At 35.1% G+C, this 13,845-nt stretch overlaps 1 protein-coding gene across 4 annotated transcripts in view; it reads right to left on the bottom strand.

Moving 5' to 3' along the window:
- Window positions 1–13,845, bottom strand: part of SDK1 (sidekick cell adhesion molecule 1) — a 412,596-nt gene that overhangs the window by 293,064 nt on the left and 105,687 nt on the right. For all 4 annotated transcript variants that reach the window (XM_056336241.1, XM_056336245.1, XM_056336244.1 and 1 more), the window contains one exon: window positions 3,042–3,201. In XM_056336241.1, the coding sequence (XP_056192216.1) occupies window positions 3,042–3,201 (160 nt within the window). The remainder of the gene's footprint in view (window positions 1–3,041; window positions 3,202–13,845) is intronic.

Below are 13,845 nucleotides of genomic sequence, written 5' to 3'. Positions count from 1 at the left end.
TGATTTCAAATTTACACATTCATTTTAATTTTAAATGCTCTAAGAGTTAAAAGTGAACCTATAGACTACAGGTTTTTAATAGCCATACTTGTGAAGACAGAATTAAAACCAAACATATTTTATTAGGTAGTCATATAACTTATTATCTATTCAAACTTTTTAACAAGCGACTTATGCATCAACTGACCTAACTTTTTTTATACAGAACAAAATTAAAATTTGTCCAATGTTAAAAACACAAATAAATAATCAAATAATTTTAAGTAGTTTGGGAGGGAAGTGTACTGCTGCTTAGATGTAACCTTAGTCTCTTCGATTTAAACAAATTAATATCTTCAGGCCACAAAAGCGAATATGGAAGACACACCTAGTCCAGAACTTCATTCAAAAGAAAACAAAGAAAAAGAAAGAAAAAGGAAAAAAAGTCACTGCCTGAACTTTAGACTCTTAACTTAGACATAACCAAAATTGCTACTGCACTCTGCAATACTGATTTGTTTTCATTACATGTATCTCAGATCACAAAGAATTTATAAGGTTGTTTTATAAATTCTTAATACAAACTAGTGTATGCACAGTCACTATAAAACCCAGGCTGTGCACATAATCAGCATCGTTATACAAAGAAAAGCTGTTCATTCAGGGTCACCAATGTCAAAATGCAAAGACTCCAATTAGTTCTTTACTCACTTGGTGTGTTATAATAAGCTTTTAATATTTTCAGCCTGTTACAATATAGACATTACTTTAACTGAGACACACTAAGTAATATCAGTTACCAAAAATCTTTGATTGATGATTCAAACTGCAGCAGAAGTCACTTAGGGAAGATCCATGCATTTAAACACAGTATTTACCCAAGAGAACTGCAGAGCAAATTATTACAGTGTCAAAGTTCAAATTTTGCAACTGGAATTTTTATGTCTAAGCATATCTTTTTCCTTGCTTTCATTCATCCTAATGCACCTATGCTATACAATCCTTTCTGGAAGCTTAAAGCTTTGCATTTCTATAGAATCAAAATCCTGTTTGGCTTATCTCTGACTTTGGTATAGTAGTAGTAGTAGTAGGGCTGCAATTTCTAAGTTAATATTTTCTATCAATGTTATTTTATTATTATAAACCAGTATTCTTCTGTCTTCTGAATCACCTCTGCAGCAGATGCTTCAATTAGAATTAGAAACAAGAACAATATAAAAAATGCAAAATTAAGAAATACAGCTTGTATCATGACCTGACATTTGCTAGACTAAATTAAGCCAAATGACAAGAAGCAAGGTAGTGTGTACAGATATGTACGCACACAGCTTGGGGAAGGTTTACCAATACTAACTTACACTGCAATACACAGTAAAACGGTAATTTTGTATTAGCATGTGCACTTATTTAAGAAATACCACAGCATAAATGTCACAGGATCTTATTCAGATTTCTCCTAGCATCATGAAACGTAAGTCTCCCTGTGCCTAGCACATCTACAAAGCTTGAGTGCTAACCTCTGCTGTTTGTTGATTCCATGTTCATGGGTTTTGTCCTCCCACACCATTTCTTTGTCAGCTTCTTACGCAGTTAAGAGCTGTTGTCAGCTCCTTCTACCAAGGAGCTACAGCAGATTCTGCTGCTGTTGATCAAAACAAGTGGCATTTACACAAAGTGACGCTCAAACTTTCTGTGATTAATTGTGCTATTAGAGATTTTTTATTTTCTAGAAAGTATTCACAAATCTCTTCTATATGTGTGTATGTCTCATTTTGAAGAATTAGCGTATCTCAAGGCTTGAAACCAGCAACCATTAATAGATACAATGACTCATGGCTAATTGGTCTCATCTAAATCAAAAATCTTTAAATTCTAAGAAAGCTCACACAGAACTATATGTTTGGTTGGAAACATAGTTGCTAAATACTGTGTGTGCTAAATGACCAAAAAAAAATTTTTAAATGTTATTTAATGGACTTTTTTCCCTACTGCTTTGTAAAAGTAAATAATATAAAAATTAGAACTAATGTTAGGTTATAATTTTGAAAATCTTTGAGAAAAGTAATCATGGACTACCTTGTGCAACAATATAAACTTTATATCATTATCTGCATTTTTATACTAATCTATAATATAATTTCTGCCTATAGTGATGTAGCACAGCTTTACCTTGCCTTAAGCAATGTAATTACTAAAATGCTGTAGTTAGCTTGGTTTGCTAAAGATATAAGTGTTATACACAGGCTCTGTCTTCACATACCCACCCCTTATAACTTCTGAATTCACTGGGTAATTTCAACAAAGTTTGAAAGCAACAAGTAAGTTGCATAAATACTAAATTTCTGTAAGGTTCTAGACATTGCCAATCGCATAGGGGAGACCCAGTTAATGCTTCCATTAAAGAAAAGCAGATAAAAGTTGGCTGGTTTACACTTTGATATTTGGCCAGCCATCAGCAAAAATGTAGTGCTGATTATCCACAGTTTGGTTTTTCTCTTGCTTGACGGGATATCTTGCAGAAAGGGGAGGGAGTCAGTGAGATCCTGGGAGCAAAATGCATCATCATAGAAGAACAGTTTGTTAAACTGTAAGATTAATTTTTGCATTCTCAGAAGTGAAACTAAAAGCTCCATATGCAGTTAAGATAGACTGCATTCTTCTAGATCTCACTGAAAATAACAGTCCCATTGAGCTTAGCTTTGTTAAAGGACGTGTAGCATATCATATGTAACATTTAGCTAAGGAATATGCCTGCCACTTATTACAAATACGTGTAAGGTTACATCTCCAGTAAAAAGCATCTTTAGTACTTAAAAATTCTAAATTAGGACCCTTGTTTTGAAATGTGAGAATCATTTTTAGCAAAGGAGGTTCTGTCATAGAGATCTTACTTTATGAAAAAAAACCCAAACAGTCTTATTTCATGTTGAAAAATACATTGTCGATATACCAGCATCAGCAAAGCTGTTTTGAGGTATTGGAGATTTGGGGGTGGGGGGAGGGTGTTTTGGCAGGTTTTTACAATTACACTTAGAGAAGGCTATTATGTACGTTTTATTTACTTGTATTCGCTGGAGTAGGCGGTTATTTCACTGTCATTGTGTAACCACTTAAATTCCAAGGGCCAACTGCCTTCAGCAAGGCATGTAAGTACGAGTCGATTTCCTTCCAAGTGTATCTGGGGCAAGCCTGGTTCAGTCTTGAAGTATGGTGCAACATCATCTGAAATACAAAGAGAAAGTGGTTTCGTAAGCTATTTAAGTGAGTATAGTGCAAGCCATTGATATTTAGCTCTTTTTCCTTCTCAAAATGGCCATTTAGCTCATTTCTTCTCAAAATGGCCATCGTAAAACAAGACACAACATGATTCGGTAGTTATAGCTTACACTGTTATATTCATAACTAAGCTTTAGCTTGAAAGGCAGAATTCAAAATACTTTGATAACCTTAGTTCTTGTTACTTATATTAAAGTGCCCACTCAGACAAGCTTCTCTCCATGTTTACTGTTTACACATACGAGAATTTCATCATTGCCTACTGCAGCATGCAGTGAACACCACTACTGGCTTTCTTTTGCCTCTTCTCTGTGAGGATTAAATCCACTCAAAGCTTTTTTTTATTATTATTTCTTGAATAGAAACCAGAAGAGTAATCTTGGATAGAAATGATTATCACAGCAGGAAAAATCTCAAGGTAAATGAAGAATTTTGATAGGAAAAAAATAGTTTAGAAGAAAACAACTCACAAAACCAGAGGATGAACGTGGTTTTCAACATTATTGCCAACCAAAATGTGTTAAATTATATTACCTGAAACAACTAACGGATTTTGAATTGGGGTACTTCAATATTGTTCAAGGGTCACATGTAGTCTCAAACTCTTGTTCTCCCATGGATCACAAATGCTCAAAATACTCCAAGCAACAACAATCTCGACTGGTAAATTGCGAAAGCCTCACGCAAACACAGACTTACTACAAGTCTACACCTGCTGGAGATGCACCCCTTGTCACCTCTAGGAGATGAAGGCTTTCACACCTCAGGCATCAAATTTCTACTTGTAACTATGCAGGAATTACAGATTTAATCTTAGATGTTTACAAATACCTTCTATAATCAAAGTTAACATGTTTACATATATATGTAAAATACACAAGTTACATTCAAAAGCAGAGAGTTAATGTAAAATATGAAATCATATATAATAGGTAGATGTTACCGCACTCTGCTTTTTAGGAGTGCAGTGTGTGCGTCTGTCTGTATTTTATATATAAAATATAAAATAAATGAGGAAAAAAAAAATACACAAATGTTGTCCAGTGCAACTAACTGTTCAGTTAAATTTCTTTTCTTAAAAAAAATTATTTTAGATCAAGCTCAGGTATTTTTATACTTGCTGTTTAAAGTGTTTAAGCTATCTTTTACGGTTTATGGGGAAGTGATCTCATGTACTATTCAAAGCTGTCTGAATTTTTTAAATCCACAGGTCACATACTGTAATCTTTTATAGTTGATAGTCACCGGACACCAACCACACATGTTAGGGAAGAAGGAGCTCAAGGCAAGGGGTGGCAGTGGCTATCCAGGTGCCCTACTGTTCCACTGATGGGATGGCATTGAGTATATGGCAACATCAACCTCTCTAAGCCCTTATCTTTTGCTTGCCTCTTATCAGGGAATTTTTATTACCTAGCAGGCCAGTGGCAACCCAGACTCATTATCAGCCTAATCATACAGTCCCAGGGTAGCAGCTGTGCTCCAGCGGAGTGTGGTCAAGGAGTCACAGGCTGACTGTTGCCAAATTATTTGCTGCAATTGGCTATAAAGTTGAACATCAGCTGCATGACCATTTGATGATTTGTACTGACAAATTGTCTGCCTAGTTTTTAGAATTTAACTTCAGAAACATGTAGTTAATTCTGCAGGGGGAAAAAAGCACGTCATCTTAAAGCAATACTTACAAACTATTAGACAAAATCTAAACAAACAAAGTTAAAAAATGTATTTTGAGATAATACCTTTTTCTGATTTGTAGCATTTTAAATGATTTTATTTTTGAAACAAATTGATTAATGGCTAGTGCAAAACAATATTTTCTTTACATTGGATATACAGGAAGCTATGACAATTCAACATGCGAGAAAATAGGAACAGTTCCAAACTTGCAGATAGTCCCAGGCAAACTAAAGATGGTTTTTGCACTTCTTTATTACCTGACCGAGATTATATTCTGCAAAGCTTCTTTTGTGGTTTTAATGACTGCGAACATTGTGAAGAAGTATTATCTCAGTTCCCGTTTTGTCCTAACCACTAAAATCACTGTTATTTTAAACTTTAATACAGAAAATTTGAAGTCAGAATTAGACAAAGTTAGTGTGAAATACAGTTATTTTACCCAGAGCAAAAAGCAATTTTTTGCAAAGATATTTCTAAGCAGGTGAGGAAATGATAAATCCTTTCAGAGGCTTCACATGCATTTTGGGGAGACTCCCAAAGGAGTTATGAGACAGACATTCCACCCTTGCAAGATTAACGGTGTTGGGCTTCCTCTGGAGATGAAAAGGCAGTGGCGGGGAGTTGTGCTGCTATTTAGGGGAAAAGGTTGTAACAGAGTCCAACTGGTAAATTGAAATGATTAGGGACAAGTTCCCTGAAAACAATGACATTTACCTGCAAGTATATAGAGGCTCATGAAATGAGCACGTTAAACTATTTCTTCCTGAAGAAAGTTGAGCCATTCAGGGAGATTACAGTGAAGCTGGTACCTGCATTATAAACCTCCACCCAAGTAACTGGCTGATCCTGTTTTTTACTGATTTAAAGACACATGCAGCATAACTCCTCCATTATTTCACTCTGAATTATCCACTTACTCCTTCTAACTTACATCTTTCCAAGAAAAAAAGTATTTATTTGAAAGACAAAGACTGCTGCCCACAAGTCTGTCATTCAGCCCTATGTTTCCCTCCTCAAATATTCCAAACCCAGTGATGCTGCAACCCACTCAGAGCTATCTCCCATTTAAAGTATCACAATCAGGCTGGCATTATGTGAAAATGATTCTCAAAACTCAATCCAATTCTGGTAGAAGCTAAAATTTAATAGACCTACAGGAATATTTTTATAAAGAATATAGCATGCTTTATAAATTACCCTAGCTCTCTGGAAGATTTACTTAAAAACCTTGAAGTAATTTTATCTTCTAATCTTTTATTCCTGACTTTCTCATCAATCACATGCCAACAGTTTATCAAATTCAATTATGTAATCAGAGCTCACTAAATATTCACTGAAAGCAGAAATGAAAATAAAATACTGAGCAAAGATTCCATGAAGAGAGGTAGCAGTAAAGCTATGATGACTTTGGCATTTCTGCTGCACGGTGCTGCTCACACCTCAGATGCATGAATGAAAGAGTGCTGCACCCAAATATTTGCATCTTCAAGTTGTAATGGAAAGCAGAATTTTAAACTGGATCTACAAGGACAAGTTTGGTTGCTGTAGAGCATCCCAGAGAAACAGGAAAATTGGCAGGAAAAATGAAAGCCATCTCAGAAAGAAAATTGTAGGAAAGCAATAACTAGGTAAGAGATGGAAGATACAAGGGGATCATTTAATAGGTATGAGATACTTGCACGTCATTAATTAAACACAGGAAGGGCCGCATCTCCATTTTTATTGTCTTGAGAGATGGAACAAAAAGCTAATAAAAAGCCTGAGTCCTAGAAACAGGAATAATAAAATACTGGAATTAATATTCTTAGCTAAAATAGTTTTTTGCCTACAAAAGCCAAAACCAAAACAAAAACAAGCATTCATGCTATAGGCTGTTGCTTTCTTCTAAATGCTAAATGTGTTAATACTTCCAGCCTCTCTGGCTCTTCAGCTATGCTGATTTAAAAATAAAAATAGTAATAATAATAAAATTATCTGAGTTGCAGGGAGGAGTGAAAGGACAAGGTGTCAATCTGCTGGCACAAATATACCTCTTTTACAAATTTTCATTAAGTCTGCTTACTAAATTTGCTAACATCCTGACCAATATCCTTAAAAGGATGGTGCAGATAGATTTTTGTGTCAATCCCAAGAAAAAATAGGATTGAATATGCCAAAATTATCCGGAAATTTGCTCCAAAATATGTCTGCCTTGCTATTGTGCATCATTGAATTGCAACAGTTCCATTATGCTGCCAGGTTAGCCTGTCTGTTCTGTTTCTTTGGCACATGCAGAGTTTAGATAGATTTTTTTCCTCAAAATAATAGTTTCAGGACCTAATTCAACAATGCCTGTACACTTTTGTTTGATTAATGCTGACATTTAAATGCAAAAATGGTGCTGTATGCGATTGTTGCCTACTCTGGGCTTCTCCCTAGCCCTAGCAGATGAGATGCATCACAAAAAGCCAAGAGCTTGCTCATACTGTATTCTCCCTGAAAATCATGTTCCAGCACAAACTTACACATACAGCCTGGAAGAGGAGAAGGCAGCCTGACTGCAGAGATTTGTACTGAATGGAATGAAAACAAAAATTCCAAATGCTACTCATTAGTTAACCAAGGTATCTAATCTCATAAGGATGGTATAAGTGAACATGACTTCAGAAACTGAGGAGAGTACCATCTCAGGGAGCCCAAACATACCCTCTAATAAACACATTAACAAAGTTTGGCTAATCATTCTTAGCCCTCTTACAGCTTCTATGTGTAAAATACATAAAGCAAATCAGATTAAATAGATCTTTCAGTCACTACAGGGTGCTACAAAATATTGAAAGTAGTCTTGCAGGCCTATAACTCAGGAATTCATATATTTTAATTAAAGATACAATTTGATCTTAAAGACCCCTATATTACTGAGAAAAGGAAAGTTACCATACTCCAGTGAAATACCCCATTCACCTGCATCAGTAAAAAATGTCACAACTACCCTGTTAAAATTTCAGCATTTTTTTCTCCAGAAATTTTTGATACCAACAGCTAGAGGTAAAATCACATGCCCACATCTTGAGAAAATGGGTTACTGTAGTCCTAAACACACTCAGAGGAAGAATAATGTAGTGAGTGCCAGGAACAGGTTAAGAGATCCCCACTGCCATTGCTATTTGTCTTTGTTATGTATCTCTACTTTTAAAGTCATTTTTAGGTGAGCCAATATTGAATATTAAAAGCAGATTAACCTGTTCATAAATCAGCAAGTCAGAGCAAATACAGCTGAATCACTAACAAATGTCACTTGAGCAGCTGTCTTTCCATCACTCAGTTCACCCAAAAGATATGATAATGAAAATAGATTTGACTGAGATACATTTTTTCAATGAACCCAAACAGAAATACTGTTGGTTTATTAAAAAACCACACCTTTACTGATTCTAATTTATTAGTCCCTAGTTAAAGCATGATGCACATCACCCTTTCTTCATATGCATGTCTAAAGCGACAATCAACTGACACAGAAAAATAAAGAACAGAGTATCTCTGAGGAATTTTCCAGGAAAATGAGAGTAGACACATAAATTACATAGAGAGGCTGAATGATCAGCCCAGACAAGTGACAACATATAAATTCTTTTGCTCTCACTGTTTGTAGGGAAAAGGGATGTGAGCCATCTTCAGGTAGGTTAATGAAAACTGCCACAAAAAAGAGTATTTAAAAGATTTGTCTAGGGGATTGAATGCATAATACAAAAGTATAGCTAAATTAAAAAGGAAATTAGGAAACACAAACTACAGACAGGAAGAATCTTTTCAGTAACCTAGAGAAAGTAGGTACAACTATGGACAGCAGAATCCCATCAAGAACAGATTAAAATTCAGCCGTGTCATTCATAGACTGATGCTTTAGAGCGCATACAGTTGTGTATGAGCTGCTCTGGGCTGATTGACAGCTGATAACTGCAACCTTCTGGGGAATCAGGACTGTTTTCTTCTTATTCCCAACTTGGATATGGAGAAGATTTTTTGCCTTTTTCCTTTTCGAAAGGACCTTTTAATCTTATTATCTTAGTTCCTGATACGCATGCATACATGTGCTAGCTCTGGATGCAACTTGTATTCTCTTGTGGAAATGAACTTCAACAGCTTATATGGCACAAGAGTTTGGAATTATTACATAGTAAATCTTGTGAAATGTACCAGGAAGTTAGATTGAGCTCAGATATATTTGAATCAATCTTCTTTTGAACTCAAACCTTCTAAAATGCATTGGTGAGATGCTATGGAAGTTAGTGTATGATCTATTCATAAACTGTCAACAATGTCAAACATACATTAGAGCATTCAGTCACTTTAACTGTATTGATTTGCAGGAAGGCTATTCTACCCGAAATATTGGATGTTTGAGATTCAAATTTTCTTGGTTAGAAGTGTGACATAAATCATCAAGTACAACAATTAAATTTAAATTGCATTTTACTACCTCATTCTAAGCCTAGATTTGAAAGGACTGATGCATCACAGTGAATATTTCATTAAAACATCAGGTTATTTTTCAAATATACTGCCGTAGTTAACAATTTTCACACAATGGTATAAAGCATTCCCTTAAAGTGCATTTCCCGAAATTTTATCAGAGACGATATCTGCTTTTATATTGGAATAGTTCTGAAGCAACTGTATTTAAATCAGTCTTTCTTCCTCAATTTCATAACTCAAGTAAATGAGCCCATGCTACCCAGTTCTGTCCTCTTCTAGATAAGAAAGATAACCTGCTTGTTGGATACCTCTACTATAATCTCTAAATGCAAATACAGTATCAGCTGAGGTTGATGGATAGTGCTTTTAAAGGCTTAATTGGGGATGGAATTAAATTCTTCTAGGACTCAGCAAGTTCTGTGAGGAAACCTACATATTTTTAGAATAAGTGACATTTATTTCTTTTAAATGCACAGTCACTGGGAGACAAGATTTCAACGGGTAACGTTTTTAGCCTTGAATAGGTCAAATGACTAATTGGCAAGTTAGTTATTGGGTAATTGCCAATCACATATTTGATTTGGATGGAAGAAATATTGAACTTAAGATTGCATACCTGTTGAATGCTATCCCAAGAGGAAGACTAAACATTCTTTAATGTATAGAGATGATTAGCTTTCAAAAATCCAATACAACAGGAGTCCCATGTGGCAGGAATGAGTGTTTCACACTGACAGTTAAGTAGATTTAATTAACAATTCTTTTCTTTTTTTTTAATTGAAGCATCAGTTCGCTATTTCAGAATTACCTAAATGGCACTGCAGATTACATTTTGCTTGTAAGCTGCTCATTCCTTGATGTTAACAGATCGCCTTTTCCCAAAAAATTGTCTAATACATAGTATTTAAAAGAACAAGCATCACAATTCATTCTCTTCTACAATTCTAAGATACGAACCATGAAATGACTTGTTGCAGGAAAACCTGTTTTAGTATTTCTTAACTTTGTTTTAAGGCACAAACATTTCCTGTTCTCTCTCTCAACCTTCTTCCATTTTTCCCTAGTTTTATATGAACCACAAAAACTTATTTTCATGCTATGCTGAGACAAGACAACAGAAAAAAAGCTAGAGCACTTTTTTTTGATAGAAAAGAAAATCTTACTATCACCAGTTGCTTAAAAGCCCTTAAACATAACCTATTCTTTGCATTCATAAAATCTGCTTCACTCTGCCACCTATTTAAAGACCATCCTTTCAATCACTACAGGATCATTCTTGAGGAAGAATTCCCTTTTGAGAAAAGATTTCTTAAGTTTTGGAAACACTCAAACCAGAACCAACAGGAGGAGGGCCCATGGAAGCACAGAAGAGTTTTTACAGGACCTGGATTCTGGCAGAAAAAAAAAAACCCACGGTGGTTGGTAACATCACTCCCTTTAAAATTCAACATAAAACTCTCTTGGTTATCCCCAAAATACACTGAGAAAGACTTTACCACATGCAATTCTATCATTGTTTTCTTAAAATTGATTTCTTTAACAGACCAGCCGAGGGGAGAAAAAAAAAAAAAAAGTCTGTATCATTTTAACTGAGCCTCAAGCAGCTCCTGATGCATTAACCTCAAGTCCCACTAAGGTTTCCTTTTCCCATTTAATTTCTACACTTCATGTTTTAGTTTCATTTTCTGACCTCCTGTAATATTTCAGTTGAGTCAGGGCAAAAAAAAAATTGGTTTGTTGTATATCAGAAGGCAATCACAACTCAGTTTCATGAATTCATGGAATATCTGCTGTAAGGTTAAAAATCAAGAAGCTACAGGTGATGTTATTAAGTTATGTTTAGCATATTTCATCCTCGAAAAAGGCTGCAAAATTATTTTTGGAAATATTCATGAGAGGATATCTTAAAGTTAGAAATGTAATGAGAGAAAAAGGCACGGTAGCATACAAAGTGGATGAATAAAAGAGACCCCATTAACTACCAAAACCAAAATAAAACCTCACAAGAAACCTACAACCTCACTGAGTTGAATTTGGTATCAAAGCATAACCTCCATGCTTTTTATATTCTCTTCATATCTAGTGATGTTTACAGAGACTTGCAGAGCTCTCAAGGAAATAAGTTGTTACTGCTTAAACCTCGGCACGCAGCAGGTGGAAGGCAAAACTGCCTTACAAAAGAGAATCCAAATATAGCAGGATTTCCTTCATTATTTTAACGGCAAAGGAAGCTACTGTTGCTACTGCATAATCTGCAACCTCCACCTACTGCAGGGGCAATCTGATCACACTGGTATCTATCCATCTATATATGTATGTATATATATACACTAAATATTCCAGTTGACACCAGGATGAAGGCAGGATGAAACCCTACAGAACATTTAACAGAACAGAAAAGATGAAAACATAAATGTGCTTTCCACAGGTTCATCCTTGGTATACAAGGAGTTCTCAGTTGGTTATTCTGTAGAAGACACATTAAAGCAAAAGTGTAAACAGCTGATGAGTGTCTGGAAGTACCAGAACAGAAACACAAGTTCAGCAGGAAGAAACAGTGCTGCCAGACTTGAAAGCCACGTAAGGCCACCTATTTATTATTTCAAGGAGAGAATTACTTCTAAATAGCAAAGCAGCTATGAATATCCATAGAAAATACAAACACATATCTCTTTTGATGAAGGGGACTAAAGAGGAAATGATTCATGGACAAACCTTTGTTAAAAAACAATACCCACTCCTTACTGCTATTGTTATTTTGTTTATGAGTAACTTGTAATTTTCTTTTTGTGCCCTTTAAACTTGAAAATGTAAATAGGTTTATAAATTGGATAAGGCCTGCCCCAGCAAACTCAATTCAAAGGATCTCAATGGTGCTACTGAATTCAAGGGTGGTAAGCACGCAGCCATACACTAGACTGAACAGAGACAGGATTGTTCCTATCCTTATGTGATGCTGAATTAGAACAAAACCACAATCAAAGCACAGTCAAAAGTTCACAGAACTCAATTGAAATATTCCCATCATCTTAAGCAAACTCTGCAACCAGCACCTGGTTAGTGCTTGAGCCAGAAACAGAAGCACAAAGTGATCCCTGCAGACGTCTCCAGGTATCTAATTGCGCAACTTGTGTAGACAACTGGTAATTCACTGTGTGTGCAAACAGGGCAATACACCTTTGCTTACTTTCAGGTAGAAGAGCAGGCACCAATTAAGGGCCAGATCAAAGGCTCTTTGAAAACCTGACATAAATTGGTTACCTTAATTTCCCCAATATCGTCACTTATTTCTGCGTCTTTCACACTAAACCCTTTCAGAACGACCCAAGTGGAATTCTTTTACTACCTCAGGAATAATACGCTTATCTAGAGACTATAGAATTATTGTCAACAATACTGACAAAACACATAATGTATTTCTTCTTGTCAGAATTGGAAGAAACATATCATTGTTCTTGAAAACGTAACTTTAGCTTGACATATCTGAAGGCAAAAAAAAGGAGTTTGTTTATTAATGTGGGTATTTTGTTTAATTTTCTGTGGGTTATAAATAAGCAGCAAGTTAATACTGTGTTCAGCTTTTGACAGTTCTAATGTTAATTACATGTACTGGATTTTATAAATCAATACTTCTTACATAAAGTGTTATTTAACTTGCCAAGTGCAGCAATAGATCAATGCATTTACTGTTCTTGCTAACATTGATGGATGACATACATCAAAAGGATATGTAAAGGAAAAATAAAAGATATATTTGTAAGTCAGACAGGGTTAAAACCCCAGTTAGGCAGAGAGAGGACTTAAAAGAGTGTTTTGAAAATAACACCATTAACTATAATAAAGCTTCAGAGGTTTTCTTCTTGTTCTGTTTTTTTGTGGTTTGGGGGTCTTTTTTTGAGGTTTTTTTGTTGTGTGGGTTTGTTGGTTTTTTTCTCTTTTAATTCACTTTTAATACCAAAGCCTGGAGCTATCGTAAGTCGACTGTCCTGCACACAGGACTGTTACATTAACTCTATGTATCCTATAGGATGTAGGAGCAATGAATTTTAACTCTAAAACTTTAAGCATATTTTTACTAAAATACCATATGCCTATGTTCTGCACACAGTACTTCTACCTAAACATGCAACTAGGTGATTAAAGAAAAAAAAAGCATAGTTGATAACAGCTTTAGTATTTGCAAACATGCTATAGTTAATGTGCTTGAAATTTTAAAGGCTGTACAAGCAAGATTTGGATCATAAATGAATTTCGAAGATTGCATTCACTGCACTATGAACTGTAATAAAAGAAACACTCATTTAAAAATCATTCTAAGAGCTAGTACTAATGCACCCAAACAACCTGAAGGGATATAGAGCTCACAGCGTTAGTAATATTCATTATTTATTTGTGCTATTTATAAAGAAAGCATTAAGTATGCTAAAATTAGGAAATTCCAAAGAACTGAAAGCG

This window comes from Falco biarmicus, chromosome 4 (assembly GCF_023638135.1).
Source record: "Falco biarmicus isolate bFalBia1 chromosome 4, bFalBia1.pri, whole genome shotgun sequence".
Lineage (NCBI taxonomy): Eukaryota > Metazoa > Chordata > Aves > Falconiformes > Falconidae > Falco > Falco biarmicus.
Note: the sequence above shows the minus strand (reverse complement) of the source record. Positions and strands in the feature narration are given on the sequence as shown.